We start from the raw sequence: 16442 nt of genomic DNA, 5'->3' as shown, positions 1-16442 counted from the left end.
GAGAGTGTGATGCTAAGTGAAATAAGCCATACAGAGAAAGACAGATACCATATGGTTTCACTCTTATGTGGATCCTGAGAAACTTAACAGGAACCCATGGGGGAGGGGAAGGAAAAAAAAAAAAAAGAGGTTAGAATGGGAGAGAGCCAAAGCATAAGAGACTGTTAAAAACTGAGAACAAACTGAGGGTTGATGGGGGGTGGGAGGGAGGAGAGGGTGGGTGATGGGTATTGAGGAGGGCACCTTTTGGGATGAGCACTGGGTGTTGTATGGAAACCAATTTGTCAATAAATTTCATAAAAAAATAAAAAATAAATAAAAAAATAAAAAATAAAAAATAAAAATAAAAAAATAAAAAAATAAAAAATAAAATATAATAATGGATCAATAAGGTAATAATTTGGAAAAATGATAAAATTAAATCCATGCCTTACATCAAAATAAACTCCAAAATAAACTCCAAATATATAAGAGATCTGAATGTGAAAAAGGAAACCATATAGATACTAGAAGTAAACTTGGAAGAATCCCTTTTTAACCTGTATATGGTGAAATGATTTTTAATTAACACTCAAAATCTAGAGGCAATAAAAGAAAAATATGATAAACTACATTGAAAACCTACCATGGCAAAGCACACACACACACACACACACACACACACACACACACACACAAACCCATATTAAATTCAAAAGACAAAAGACAAATTTGGAAGTAAGTGTTGAAATGCATATTATAGGTAAAGAGGAAATATTTTTCATATATAAAAATTCTGAAACCAGTGTAAAGGATCAAAAAAGTTAAGTAATGAACAAAATACGTAAAGCTATATATATATATTTTACAAAATACATAAAGTTATATATATATGTAAAGTTATATATATATTTAACTTTATAACTTTATGTATTTTGTTTGTATATATATATATATATATAAATATATATAAATTCCCTTCAAACACAAGGAAATTATGCTTAAATTCACATAATACAAAAATAAATATAAATATTGAAACTTCTCACATTATGAGACTTGTATTTCTCACATATAATTTGTAAGAATTCAAAAGCTTGACAACACTATCTTTTTGCTAAGCTGGTTATCCATTTCCTTTTGGGGAAAGGAACTCTCATACATTGCTCTTAGGAGTTCAAAATGGTAAAACCCATCGAACATAATTTCACAATAATTAAGATTACATATGCATTCACTTTTTGGCTCAACAATGTACTGTTTGAATATACAGCTCCAACAATATGCAAAAACATATGCATGAGTTCTTTATTGCAGCATTTTCTGTAATAGCAAAACAACTCAAATGTACTTTGGCAAAGTCACACAATGAAATATTATAAATTTGCAAAAAGAATAATAAAATTTTCTGTGAGCTATATGAAGTGATTTTCAGATATATTGATAATAAAACAAAGCAAAGCACTAAAGTACATATTTGGTACTCTGTTAGTAATAAATAAAGAGACGTACTACTAGCAATAAAAATGGGATGTAATAATACATATATAGAATATACATAAAAATAATCTGTATATTTATATTACAAATATATATTTGATTAGTTTTGCCAAAAAAAGTGAAGGAATTATACAGGAGTCATAACAAGATGTTAATGAGATTGGGTTCATTGGTAATGGTAGGTCGTGGGTAGAAATACAATGATGCAAAGGGAAAGGGAAAAATGAGAATTCTCTGAGATATATTTTCATATAGTTTTAACCATTAAGCAATGTTAGTGTTTTCAATACTCAAAAAGTGACCTCAAGAGGAACAAAAACAATATGCCTCCCTCTATATAAAATAGATACCAATACTACAGAGAAGGAAGAAAGACTAAGTTAACTTCTGGACATGATTTTCTGGCTGTATATGGCCTCACTGGGATATATTTAGGGCTAAATAACTATAAATAGATTTTGAACTTTAAAGTGTAAGTTTTTGTTAGTATTGGGACATAGTTTTGAAATTATTTTGTGTACATTGTAGAATTGAGAAAATGGGCAAACATAATGTTACCTGGAATGAGGTTTCTCACACTAATGGAATGGATGGAAGGAAGAACTGTGGTATTAGACTGAAGTTAGACACACACACACACTACCTAGCTCTATCAAATAAAAGGAACTAGAAATGATGGCACCAAATAGAAATAAGCACATTTGGCACCGATTTCTTGTCTTCTACTTACTTTCCATCCCCAAAATAAACAAGAGTTCCTTAGAGAAATTGATGATGTTAGGAGGCCCGGGACAAAGAGAGTATAAGGTGAGGCTGGAATATCTTTCACCAGCAAGTTAAGAAGTTATAAAAAATTCATGTCTTCCTCTCAAAAACCTATAACCATTATCTAACCATGAGGAAAACATCAGACAAACCCAATAAATGGACAGCTTACAAAATACTTGACCTATTTCCCTTAAAACTGACAAAGTCATCAAAGAAGAAAGCCTGAAAAACTGTCATATTTAGAAAAACCTCAGAAAACATGACAACTCAACATAATGTGGTATCATGTGGAATCCTAGAATACACAAGAGGATATTAGGTTAATTAAAAATATTTAAACAAAATATGGTCTCCAGTTAATAATGCATCAGTATGGCTTAATATTTAAGACAAATCTATCATACTGATGTAATATATTAAAAGTAGGGAAAACTGTCTGGTATATGAGAAGTCTCTGTACAAAGTTACAACCTTCCTGTAAGTCAAATCTATTCTAAAATAAAAAGTCCCATAGCCTGTATTCAAATAAAAGGGTGATGGTGGTTAGGAGCATCTCTTCCTCTGACACAGAAAGCGTATGTGCAAAAATTCAAAATGTATAAAAAAATAGTACTAGCATACTGTATTGCACAATTGTTTTCTTCAGTAAGAGTCTATCTAAAGAATTTACTACCTAACAGCCAAAGACTTAAACTTTCCTAACATGGGGGGGATGGGGGGGAGGGAAGCACTGTCAGAGGAAAATGAATTCACTCGTATATTCTGCATAGTGCAAGTATGAGATTTTACAAATTTATGCTTTCTGAGAGCAATTTTATTGTGTATTGGAATGACTATGATATTATCTGTATCAAATCCTATCCTATTTTAGTTTTTATATTTAAGCCCAAATTCCTTATAGTGCTACTGCAAAATGTGATCCATGGATATGAAAACATGGCTTTTGAATATGCTTATTATATTTGTTTTTCATTATGTTAACTGATTCCTGAACATATTATTAAATTGTTTATGTAAAATTGTTATTAGGATTTATACCTATTTATTACGATTATACAAAGCATATTTAAAGCCAGTGACAATAGACTATGGTTTACCAAATTTAAAACAAATAGTCTTAATGTTGATGTATATTTGTAGATAACATTTTATAGTCAGATCTATAGTGCTCATTCATATAAAAATCAGGAATGTTTAATAGATAGTCACTTTGAAAATGTGTGTTATTATTTTAAAATAAGGAAAGTGTTTCTTTTCAAAGATAGAACTGCAACTCATGTGTTTGGAAGACCATGGCTTCCTTTTTGTGATATTTAAAAATTAGGAATATTGACATTTCTATCAATGTTTAATAAAACACAAATTATTCAATTGAAAAAAGGTGAAAAATAAAACCACATGGGACACATTAAAAGACATAAAACCAGCTTAAAATGGCTTCCATCAATCAACTTTGAAACAATTTTGAGTATCAAAATCAGCAACGGGAATAGATCATCATGTTGAGTAAAAAGAGGACACATAAGTCTATGTGTATATTACCACTTCTACTGCAGACATTTTATTGCTACTACTGGTAGTAGTTGAATACTTAAATAGACGTAGTGGGGGAGAAGAAAACATTCTCATTTACAGAAAAATGATAATAAATAAAGAAATGCAGGAAATTGTAAAACAATTATTTTAAAACCAGCATAGTAATCACTGATTCATGCAAAAGCAACCAAAGTAGGCCAAGCCATTATGAACATTTGTTTGGCAATAAGATGCTGATTCAATCTGAAAGGTCCCCCCGATTTTCCTTTACATCAGTTAACCAAATTATCAAACTCACTACCAATAATGGAACATGATAAAATATGTCACGTCACATGATAAACTGCTGTGAAAAGGACAAAATATCATCTTTGCCATAATCCTGCCTTTATCTTGATTTTAATCATGAGAAAATAATCAGACAAAATGGAATTAAAGAGCATTTGCAAAACAGCTGGTTTGAGTGACTCAGAATGTTTTCTCAGGAAGACAAAATTCAAAACACAACAAATGTGACGGGTATATGAGTGTTCATTATATCATTCTTGTGACTTTCCTGTGAAGCAAATTTTTTCAGAAGAAAATGTTGAGAAATAAATATACCATTGTAAAAATTCTCATTTATTTAGTGTCCCTATGGGCCACTCATTTAATTTTTTCTTTGATTGTTTTAAGTTTGTAGTGTGATATATAAACCCTTATTTCAAGGAAGAAAACTTTGGTTGAACATAAAGATACTTTAATCTGAAATATAGGAGTATCTTTGACTTATACTGATTTCAGAGTGTGTTAACTTTTATGTTGACTTTCATGCTTGTAAAAAATGTTTTTGTTCTATACTTCCTTGTATTCATTAGACTTCCTTCCATTTATTTTATGTTTAGATTGTTATCGTGGGAATGGCAAAAATTATATGGGCAATTTATCCAAAACACGATCTGGACTAACATGTTCAATGTGGGAGAAGAACATGGAAGACTTACACAGGTGTGTAAATTTCTTTCTTTCAATATATAATATGTAGTGATAACAGCAGATAGTATATTCAGATACGCACATTGCTATTTCTTTCTAGTCTTTTATATATTATATTAAGGTAATAAAAGCTTTAGATTTGTCATTCTGTGCAACTCAATTTAGCATTTTCCCTCCATGTAACAAACCTTTAGATAAGTAATTCAATCTAGCACATTTTTTATTGGACATTTACTATGTGTTCTGTTCTGTGATAGGTGCCATGGGAAATGTTAACAAAAAGTGGGCATAAGTTTTGCCTCCACTTTTAAGGATGCTACGGTTATATTGGGAAGCAACTGTATGACTTGATAAGACTGTATAATTAAGTGGCAAATCTGAGACATGGTTGCGACATAAAACTGATTTTTAACAAATATCTCAGAATATACGTACTATGAATAAAAGGGAAAAAGTTAGTGTCATTTGATCGTATTTGGCCACCACAATCCTATGTGGAAGATATTTCTATATGTGTGAATAAGGATGCAAGGGCTCGGAGAGGTTGTTATTTGGCCTCTAGTCCTATTTTAATTATAACTTTATTCTCTTTGAAAATGTACTCACTAGTGGATGACATGGTTTCATTTAATATACTTCACAAACCAGTAGAGACAATTCTAAAGCAGTGTTCTCTAACATAAATATGCATTTCACACATGTAATCTGCACTAACAGTCACATTTAAGGAAGTAAAAATAAACAGGCAAAAGTATTTTATATAATACATGTTACTAATCCAATGTATCCAAAGCCTTTTCCTTTCCATATGTATTCAATAGAAAAATTGTCAATGAGACCTTTTACATGTTTTTCATATTACAGCTTCAAGATCTGGTATACATTTACAATTAAAGCATCTCTCAATTTGGACTAGCCACATGCCAATTCTTCAGTAGCCCCATGTGGCTAGTAGCTACTGTACTGGACACCGTAGCTTTGGGATTTCAAACATAAGCAGAATTCTAGCCTCATGGATTTCACACTCTGGAAGGCTTCCTAGAAAAAGGACATTAATTGGGACATATATGTTAACTAGGAGTTGGTCAAAGGAAGTGTAGGAGGAGAGTACCTCAGGCAGAAAGAATAGCTTGTCCCAAAGCCCAAAGATTGAAGTGTTGAAAGTCAGAAATAATTTTGGTAAGGTTGGTCAATATCCACAGACAAGAAATTCTCCAGTAGCAAGACCATATATTGCCTTGTAAGGTGTGTTAAAAACTTTGGACTTGGGGGTACCTGGGTGGCTCAGTCAGTTAAGTTTCTAACTCTTGGTTTCAGCACAGGTCATCATCTCATGGTTTGTGGGATCAAGCCCCATGCTGGGCTCTGTGCTGATAGCATAGAGCCTGCTTGAGATTCTCTCTCTTCTCTCTCTGCCCCTCCCCCACTCATGTTCTCTCTCCTCTCTCTCCATCTCTCTCAAATAAATAAATAAACTTAAAAAAACTTTGGATTTTATCTTATTAAAGATATTCATTACAGAATTTTAAGTGAGAATTAGTGTGATTAAGATTAAATGCTATATTTCAACACTGATATTTTTGAAGGCATTTTTAGAAATATGGTGGGGTGGACCTAGCTTTTATGGACTTGTGACAGACAAGTGTACCAATTCTGCCTTCAGAGATTTCACATTGGGAACTTGACGTTTTTATGATGGAAGAATTTACACTGCAGAAATCAGCAAGGACAACAAATAAAGACTTCATATACATCTCAGAGTGCCCTTTTAAACATTACCAGCATACCACTGGAAGTGTTTATTTAGGAAACTCATGGTTATAACTCTTAATTCACTGAGTTTGGGTTGGACCTTCAGAAATAGTTAAAAGTCATTTGAAAACAATTTGCAGGAACTTGATGAAAGATAAGTTGCATGTTACCATTTTGGTTTAAGAATAACCTACAACTGAGTAAGGACATAGTATGGAATGGTGGTTTTGAAAACTGACTCTGGAAAGAGCCAGGTGTTCAAACCTCTGCTCTACTGCTTATAAGCTATGTGACCTTAGAAAAATTGGCTTCTGTGGTTTACTATTTCCTCAAAAATAAGATAGCCTGTCTCATTAGGTTGGTCTAAGGTTATATATGTAAATCACATATAATAGAATCTGGTACACAGTAATTACTATGTGTGTTTGCTGTTGTCATTAGTCCAGGGAATGAACCTGAGTTTGGAAAGATAGTCCAACTTTCCCTGTTCAAGATCTTTCTGTTGTTTTGAATGACCCATTAATTACAATCAAGCATAGTAGTAATTGATAATCCAAAACAAATTCAGTTACTTGTACAGTTTTCATGACTTGGTCAGGATGGCCATTTGGGATTTGGCTGTATTAAGATCAAAATAAATACAAATATTGATGTTATATGAGTGGGCATGGCCTTACAAAATAATGTAGAGAGTTTTGCTTTTCTTATGTAATAAACTGAGTAAGATGTAAAATGAGAAAGTGTTACTCAGTTATCTGTCCAAAGATCATCTATTGTAATTATATAAACAATGATATTTTAGAGTTTATTTCATTAGCACATTACTATTAATTTTTCAGTGTGTCTTTCTGTCTTTTCTTATAATGATGTTGCTAGTCATGCTTCTTACGTTTTTGAAACATGAAAAATACTTTTGCAATAGCTTGCATTTTCTAGGTGTTTTATAACCTTGATTTTCTTTGCCATCTGCTGTTTTTCTGGCAGTGTTTCTCCACTTCTTTTTTTTAAATTTTTTTTCAACGTTTATTTATTTTTGGGACAGAGAGAGACAGAGCATGAACGGGGGAGGGGCAGAGAGAGAGGGAGACACAGAATCGGAAACAGGCTCCAGGCTCTGAGCCATCAGCCCAGAGCCCGACGCGGGGCTCGAACTCGCGGACCGCGAGATCGTGACCTGGCTGAAGTCGGACGCTCAACCGACTGCGCCACCCAGGCGCCCCTCTCCACTTCTATGAATAGGGGTATTGTTACCTTACCACTGTAATTATTGAATAGAAGCAAATCACAAAACTTCTCATCATTTTATCTGTCTAATCGCGTAGCCATATTCCAAATTCCTGAGTTAGAGCACATGATTCCAAACTGTAAGAACAACAAAATAAGTCTAAAATAAAATAATTAAAATTCACGCCAAAGAGAAGCTCGTGTTGTTTCTATAATGGAAGTTACATGCTAGGATTTTATCTTCTTGGTGACAGTTTGTTTCTGTTGGACAAACTGAGCATCTTGTGATCTTCAGAGCTTGTTGTTTATGCAGGCATATCTTCTGGGAACCAGATGCTAGTAAGCTGAATAAGAATTACTGCCGGAATCCTGATGATGATGCCCATGGCCCCTGGTGTTACACGGGAAATCCTCTCATTCCATGGGATTATTGTCCTATTTCTCGTTGTAAGTACTTTCAGTGATCTTCTTCAGGTGAAATATTTTAAATATACTGAATCTCCACTAAATTGATACCTTAATCAGAGGTGGAAATATAGGAGCGCTGGAGTCACTATCCTAATCCTAAAGTGGGGGTGCATTCCAGACTGACAGACACACACACACACACACACACACACACACACACACATCTTTCTTCATCTCTTTTGTAGACAAAGAGACATTCTGATAACCTTTTAAATAATATTTTCCTCCTCAGAAGATTCTCATTTGAAATCCATACGCAATAAATGGTCATGGTTCCAATATGACTGCACCATAAAGACTTCCTTCTCAATACTAACTGTTCAGTCTGTGAGTATAGCAGAGCTCTTACAAAGTCCCCATCCAGTAACAGACCCATAGACAGACCTGAAATAACATTGTTTTCATTTTCTTCTCGTGCCTTACCGAATATTAAAAAGTCTAGAGCATTCTCACCACATTTCTGAGTCAAAGATGATTTTGTTAAAAGAATATCAGTGTCTAAAGTAAAAGATATATGTAAAATACATACGTCTGATATACCTCATATAAAAGGGCTCCTATATATTAATAAGAAAAAAAATGTCACAGTTTAGGAGAAAAATGAAGAAAATGAATCTTAAAGAATAAGTATAATTAAACAAACAAAAATAGATTAAAACTTAATAGAAAAATTAAATTATAAAAGCATAAGATCATTTTCACCAATAAGACTGGCAAATAAAAAGTAACTATTTATGCCCAATGTTTGTGAAGGTCTGGCTAGTTAAAATCTTTCAATACTGTGAAACTTGGTGAATTGGAAAGCTTGTCTGGAAGTCAGCTTAGAGAAATGTCTTGGGAGTTTTCAATCTTGGCACTAGTGACATTTTGTACTGCATAAATCTTTGATGTAGGAAGCTGTCCTGCGCAATATAGAATGTTTGGTAGTGTCCCCAGCCTCTATCCACTAGATGTCAATAAAAAAAAAATATTGAGAATCAAAAATTATCTCTAAATATCGCCAAAAGTCCCCTGGGGGAAAAATCATCCTAATTGAGCACCACTGAATAATATATATTGAGATGGAAGTATATCCTCCATATGGTATTGAGTGAAAAAGCCTTATTATAAAACTGTGTCAGTAGCAAAAGACCATATTACTAGACTACATATCTCATAGCTCTGTTTATACAAACATCTTTAAACATTATGTTAAACTATCTCACATCTACAAAAAGACACCTTTTATTTTAAGAATGTTTTTCTTGGTGCGTGGGGGATGAGTGAAATAGGTGAAGGGGATTAAAGAGTACAATTATGATGAACACTGAGCAATGTATACAATTGTTGAATCACTATATTGTACACCTGAAACTAATATGACACTGTATGTTAACTACACTGGAATTAAAATATAAAAAACGCACAAAAAAAAAAAAGAATGTTTCTCTTGTGACATAAGCCAGTAGCAAGTACCCTGAAAATAGGAACAAAAGTACCCATTTTAAAGGATTAAAATGAAGAAATGATGTTTGCTTTAAAACATGAAATACAGCGGCACCTGGGCAGCTCAGTCAGTTAAACATCCGACTTTTCATTTCAGCTCAGCTCAAGATCTCAAAGTTCGTGAGTCTGAGCCCTATATGGGCTCCGCGCTGACAGTGTGAAGCTTGCTTGGGATTCTCTTTTCCTGTCTCTCTGCCCCTCCCCTGCTCATGCTGTCTCTCTCTCTCTCTCTCTCTCTCTCTCTCTCTCTCTCAAAATAAATAAATAAACTTAAAAAAAAACATGAAATACAAACACATAATTTATGGCAAATTAAAGAGATAATTTCTTACCTTAAGTGGAAACACTAGTCATGTTTCTTTCTTTCTTTCTCTTTTTAATGATTATTTTTGAGAGAGGAAGAGAGAGAGACACACACAGAGTGGGAGTGGGGGAGGGGCAGAAAGAGAGGGAGATACAGACTCAGAAGCAGGCTGCAGGCTCTGAGCTGTGAGCACAGAGCCTTACGTGGGCTTGAACTCATGAACCGTGAGATCATGACCTGAGCAGAAGTAGGATGCTTAACCGGCTGAGCCACCTAGGCACCCCAACACTAGTCATATTTCTGAAATTTTATCATAAATAGGCAAACTTCTTAAATATGATATTCATCTAGTATGGTTCTAAGTGACTTGTAACTTCCCAACCTATTTTTAATAAATAAATTCTCTATAATAGTAAATAAACACCTTATATGCTTATAAATAAATTATATATTATTATATATGTTATTATATTACATATATTTATTTCATTAGTTATAATCATAGCCTTTCAAATTAATTAGTGCGTTCCTAATTTTCTATTTTTCCCATATTAGGGTTGGCTTAGGTCCTGAAAATGTTCTTCTACAGAAGATGCCTTTCTAGTTTTAGCAATAAAAAGCAAAGAAACCTACCTATCTGGCACATAATTTTTTTTTAATGGTTAAAGGATTATTCTTTATAAACATTAGCTTTACCTGGTGGTATCTTTCTGTGATGTCTCTATGATTAAGAATGATGGAGGCTAATAAAATATCCAGTGGTCTAAGGAAGAAGGGAATGTCAGGCTTCTAAAACAGTTCTATTGCACACCGACATAGTTCAGAGTAAAATGGTCCTGTAGAATCTCAGAGAAGCGTAATTTGGTTTATAAACCTAACTGACACAGGACTCTAATAATTTAAAAGTTCTCAAAACATATTTTCAACTAACATTTTAAAACTAAAAGTTAGTAATGTGCTATTGAAAGACTTCAGAGTGTTGCTAGTATGTGATTAAATGCTATTGCAAATAACTCATTTTTATTTCAATATATTCTGAACATTAATTTCAATAAATATTTTTACACTGTCATTTTTCTAACTAATATTTATAGCCAGGATTTATTTATATTTTCCCACTGGTGAAAGGCTAATAAAATTTATCTTTAGAAGATTTGAGTTCTTATTTATTTAACTGTAGAGACTGTATAAATCATTTTCACACTGTACATTTGTATTAAAAAACATGCAAAAGTTTTAATTTCTTTTTAAAAAATGTTTACAGAACAATACTTAACATACATTTTTAGGATTATCAGATATGTAAAAATAAAATTGTAGAAATGCCTATATATTTACCTATGCACATACATAATTTGTAGATCTTAGAAAAATCTTCAATATTAAATACTTAGAATGTAGTGGTTAAGAGCTTGAACTGCAACTTCCAGGGTAAGAATTTCAGCTCTATTACTATAAGTGCCTTGCACAAACTTAACTTCTATCTCAGTTTGTATTACTTATTCACTTATTAATTTTAAACTCAGTTGCTAGTGTGTACAAAACCCTATGTTATAACATGCTAGCTATACAACAATATAAACAATATTTTTTTTACCTTCAGTTATCTTTCAGTGTAGAGAAGAGACATTTATGTAAATATAATTTAATAAATATATATTCATATTAAAATATATAAGGAGAATGGGAACATAGATATCCGCCTGGAGAAATATGTGATGTCCATAAAGTTTTGAGCTTGGGTTGAAACTAAGAATACATTACAAGAAGGTTTTTTTCAGTAAGAATTCATATTTGGTTCTGAGGCCATATAAACGCAGACACATACACATTTACCTACTCTTCCATAGGTAAACCCTTTATCAGTGACATGTTTCCCTTCAAGTTTAACTTGAATCAATACAAAAGATTTGTATCATAAATAAGTATATTTCAGATTTGAGTACTGTGGTGGAGATAGTATGGGAAAAGCAAAAAGAAGAAGCAAGAATAGTATTTGATGGTAAAATGGAAAAGGCCTAGAGAGTAGTTTCTCAAAGTTTTGCTCAAAGTGTTCAACAGAAGAACCTAGAATGTTTTTTAAAAAACTCATAATCTAGTTACCAATTCAGAATCTTCAGAAATCTGATTTTAAGTGGTATTTCAGCTTATTCTAAAGCATGAGAAATATTGGTTTAAAGGAAATATATGTATATAATAACTACGAGTTATTAAAGTCCTAAATATACAATATCTATAAATTTTTAAAAATGTAAATATTGTAGTAAATTACAATAATGAATAAGCATTTTGTTGACCTATTAACTTGATGCTTAAAAATAGGAAACTTGATATACAATAAGGATAGAATGGTCAGTCTAGTGTTTTTCATCACAACACCAGGACTAAATATCTAGTTTTTTAATTTAGAATTTTCAAGTGATTGATTGGAGTGGAATAACCAATATCCTTGATGTTTTAATGACCATAGTTGGCCTCAATCTTAATTTGTACTATGAGCTAAAACACTGACTTCAGCTGACTCTAAGACAAAACCCTCCCCAAGGATAAGCTAAAAAGGGAAATAATGAAATTTATATGTTTGCCTTTACCCTTATTCATTTTAAAATATCTAGATCTGGAAAACGAACATAAATAACAACCCTTTAGCATATATTAATTCTTATGAGATTTCCCATAAATAATAGTCAAATTTGCATGTATTACAAAGGAATCCATATGCCATTATTGTTTTGCTGCTGGTTTATTTGAGCTCAGGGCATTTCCTGGGATTAACAACCAGCTGGGTCTAAATAGTGCCTGACTAAACTCTATACCATGAATTCTGAACAGTCAGACATTAAACTACAGGAAACGTTGCATGCCTCATTCATTATTGCATAAGTATTTTCAAATCCTAGCATCTTCCAAGCTTTTCTCTTGGCAGAGATTAAACCCTGGTAGGGAGGTTATGAAAAAAAAAAAAGTAAGTTATGACATTTTAGTTAGAATTAACTTGCAGTTCCCAGTGTTCTTTTTTCCCATACTTTTGTTTTTGTTACCATGTGGAAGAATCAGTATTTGAAATATTCCAACAAAATGCAATTATATTTTGTCATCCCTCTTTTTCCATTAGTGACATTGATTTCTATCTTCTAGAATTCTTTTTTTTTTTAATTTTTTTTTAATGTTTATTTATTTTTGAGACAGAGAGAGACAGAGCATGAATGGGGGAGGGGCAGAGAGAGAGGGAGACACAGAATCGGAAGCAGGCTCCAGGCTCTGAGCCATCAGAGCCAGAACCCGACACGGGGCTCGAACTCAAGGACCGCGAGATCGTGACCTGAGCTGAAGTTGGACGCTTAACTGACTGAGCCACCCAGGCGCCCCTCTATCTTCTAGAATTCTTAAAAGAGTTTTCTGAAGCATGCGGTGTTTCAGTTATCCTCAACCATATAACAAAATAAAACTGATTTTCAGAAAAACTATAAAAGGTCCAAATTACAATAAAAAAACAAAAGCAAAAACAAACAAGCAAACAAAACACAGTCAGTCCGTATGACTGGCTCAAGCAAACAATAATAAGCATTAGTGCTATTCAATGGAATATTCATTGTGTATCATGTTGGGCACCTCTGGGACATTTCTGTAGAATGAGGCTGCTCCGTGAGGCCAGCAGTGTAATCTAAGCTTCCAATACTCATCAAACCACACACCTGAGTGTCTCCACAGCCATAAAATAGGGCTTTCCTCACAGTACCCAGTAAAGTCATTAATACCCAGTAAAGTCATACATTATTACTAAAAGCGTACTATCACATTTTATCTTTAAATAAAATGTTGAAATTTTAGTAAGTTATCCAATTAATGGATATTTGGATTTTAATATATACTTTTGATTCTATATAACAGAAATATGTATGAATGAATTATGTATATATGTATACATTTATTTTACAGGTGAAGGTGATACCACACCTACAATAGTCAATTTAGACCGTAAGTAATCTTTTGTAATATATAGTATATTCCAATCTCTATGTGTCAGAGATATTTTCTTCATGGAAAATATCTTATCACTATATTAACTTCTGTCATAAAAACAAGTTAAGCTATTTGTTTTTATTAAATTCTTCTCTATGTGCTTGTGTAAAGGGGTTACAAAGGCAACTACATACTGAACATCAAAATTCAATTCTCTATCAGAAAATATAAGATGTAATACTTAACTTTGAGAAGAGCATTTATCTTACTCATAATTTTGGGCAAAATGGACATTAATGGACCTTCACCATCCTTTAAATTAAATCAGGATGCTAAAGTCAGGAAAAAAATAAAACCAGAAGGTTGGAAAGTTATGCAATGTGTCTACCTGCTCTATTTTTAAGGCTCTTGACATGCACCACTAGGTAAAAGACGATACAAACTGAGAGGTTCGGTTAATATTCAATTTATGAAAATCTTTTTAGAACTGCTTGTTTTTGATTTTCACATATGTCTTGGGCTGAAGGAAGATACTCAAGTATTTTGATTTAAGAGACTACCTGCTCTGTCTTAGCCTGAAGAAGCAAATGGAAATTTTAGACCATGCACAGGAATAGAAAGGATAAGGCAAGGAATCCAGAGAAGGGTCAGGAAAAAGTTGACGCCAAAGAATTCTGCATCATGTCATTTGGGTTTAATGATTTGGACATAATAATTTTGTCATCCGGATACGATTTCAATAAATGCAATGCTGGTAACATGTTTCAAAAGGCTCTACATTCTTATCATAAAAAAGAAGTAATAAAAAACAAATATAGTTTTTTTTTTCATTGAGGCTATTGATTTCCATTGATATTCAGAAATGGCTACTATAAAGAACATTCTTCCATTTTGTATAGAGGTTTGTGAAGGAAATAACAATTAGTGTTAGATATGAAGAGCCTATACTTAGTGCTTGGTGGGCAAAGCCACTCTCACTATGGCAATGCTGTCTACCTTGAGTTAATTCATTTTTTTATGTTACTTGCCTACTTAGATGAACATAGCAAACATTTTAGGCCTGTTTTGACACTATAGTCATAATACTTACCTTCTTTCCTCCAAATGTTCTTCTGACAAACTTACAGTAGTTACATTTGTTTAAGTACCATGCTTTTAAGCAAACTGAGAGGCACTGATTATTGCAAGATGTTTTGTCAAAATGTTGTCTTTGGTCCTCTTTTTAGATCCCGTAATATCTTGTGCCAAAACAAAACAACTGCGAGTTGTAAATGGAATCCCAACGCGGACAAATGTAGGATGGATGGTTAGTTTGAAATACAGGTAATTATTAATAGACACAAATCACATGTATTTGAATTATTTGCAAAGTCATATTCCCAACAGGATGGTTGTACCATCCATATAGGCACCCATATGAGGGGGGCACAAGAGGAGACTGACCAGATTCTGCTTGCCAAATAGCTCCAGATTTTACAATTTGTGCCTTCAGAGACAGTGCCTTTTTAAATGTTCATGGAGGTTCCCTATGTGTTGACATTGTCTCTGATGACAAGTGACACTTCATTAATTTTTAAGAAAACACAACTACACAGAGAACCTACTTATACCTTGATATCACTGAAGCAGTTATAAAACACATGCAATTAATTCCCTAATCTAGGATATTATGACTTTCTTTTCTTTTTTTTTAAATTTTTTTAATGTTTATTTATTTTTGAGACAGAGAGAGACAGAGCATGAACGGGAGAGGATCAGAGAGGGAGACACAATCTGAAACAGGCTCCAGGCTCTGAGCTGTCAGCACAGAGTCCGACGCGGGGCTCAAACTCACGGACCGTGAGATCATGACCTGAGCCGAAGTCGGCCGCTTAACCAACTGAGCCACCCAGGCGCCCCATGACTTTATTTTCTAACATGCTTATATGTAATCATATCAGAAACTTTATATTTGTTTTTAATTTCTAAATTTTTTTCATTTGCATTCTAATGAAAATAATAATTTTAAGTTATAGAATAGTCTATCATTGAGAAAAAGATTAACCAACTATACTGATGTTGGATAGCCTAGCCATTATACTATTCAGCATGGATGAAAAATTCTTGACATGTCTATTTCTCATATCTCATGATATGTTTTCAGTAAAATCATTTTGGACAATATACTCCTACAAAAATTAAAATCACTAGTTATGTTGGAAGAATTAAATATTGAAAATAGAAGTTAGTTGAAATCTGATCTTACAACTTCCTATACATTACATATATTACACCATATGGTAATCTGAATGTTAAAGTACCTTTGTTTTTATCTCTCTTGGAACCTCATTATATAGTCTATCCCAAAATACACTCATTTTAGCCCCATTTCCCCTTGTTTTCAAGACATTCCATGTTTCTCCCTCCAAGGCTTTAGGTTGTTGTTCTCACTACATGTTGTATCTTTCTTCCTCTATTTTATGTCTGGAAAATACTTCTCATTCTTCAA

The 16442-nt window shown here is 33.0% G+C and overlaps 1 protein-coding gene across 2 annotated transcripts in view; it reads left to right on the top strand.

The window, feature by feature from the left end:
- Positions 1–16442, top strand: part of HGF (hepatocyte growth factor) — an 85835-nt gene that overhangs the window by 54421 nt on the left and 14972 nt on the right. For both annotated transcript variants that reach the window (XM_043588709.1, XM_043588708.1), the window contains exons 10-13: positions 4668–4770; positions 8048–8181; positions 13931–13969; positions 15181–15277. In XM_043588709.1, coding sequence (XP_043444644.1) covers positions 4668–4770; positions 8048–8181; positions 13931–13969; positions 15181–15277 — 373 coding nt within the window. The remainder of the gene's footprint in view (positions 1–4667; positions 4771–8047; positions 8182–13930; positions 13970–15180; positions 15278–16442) is intronic.

The sequence above is a fragment of the Prionailurus bengalensis genome, chromosome A2 (genome assembly GCF_016509475.1).
Source record: "Prionailurus bengalensis isolate Pbe53 chromosome A2, Fcat_Pben_1.1_paternal_pri, whole genome shotgun sequence".
Classification (NCBI taxonomy): Eukaryota; Metazoa; Chordata; class Mammalia; order Carnivora; family Felidae; genus Prionailurus; species Prionailurus bengalensis.
This window is presented reverse-complemented; position numbering and strand designations above follow the sequence as displayed.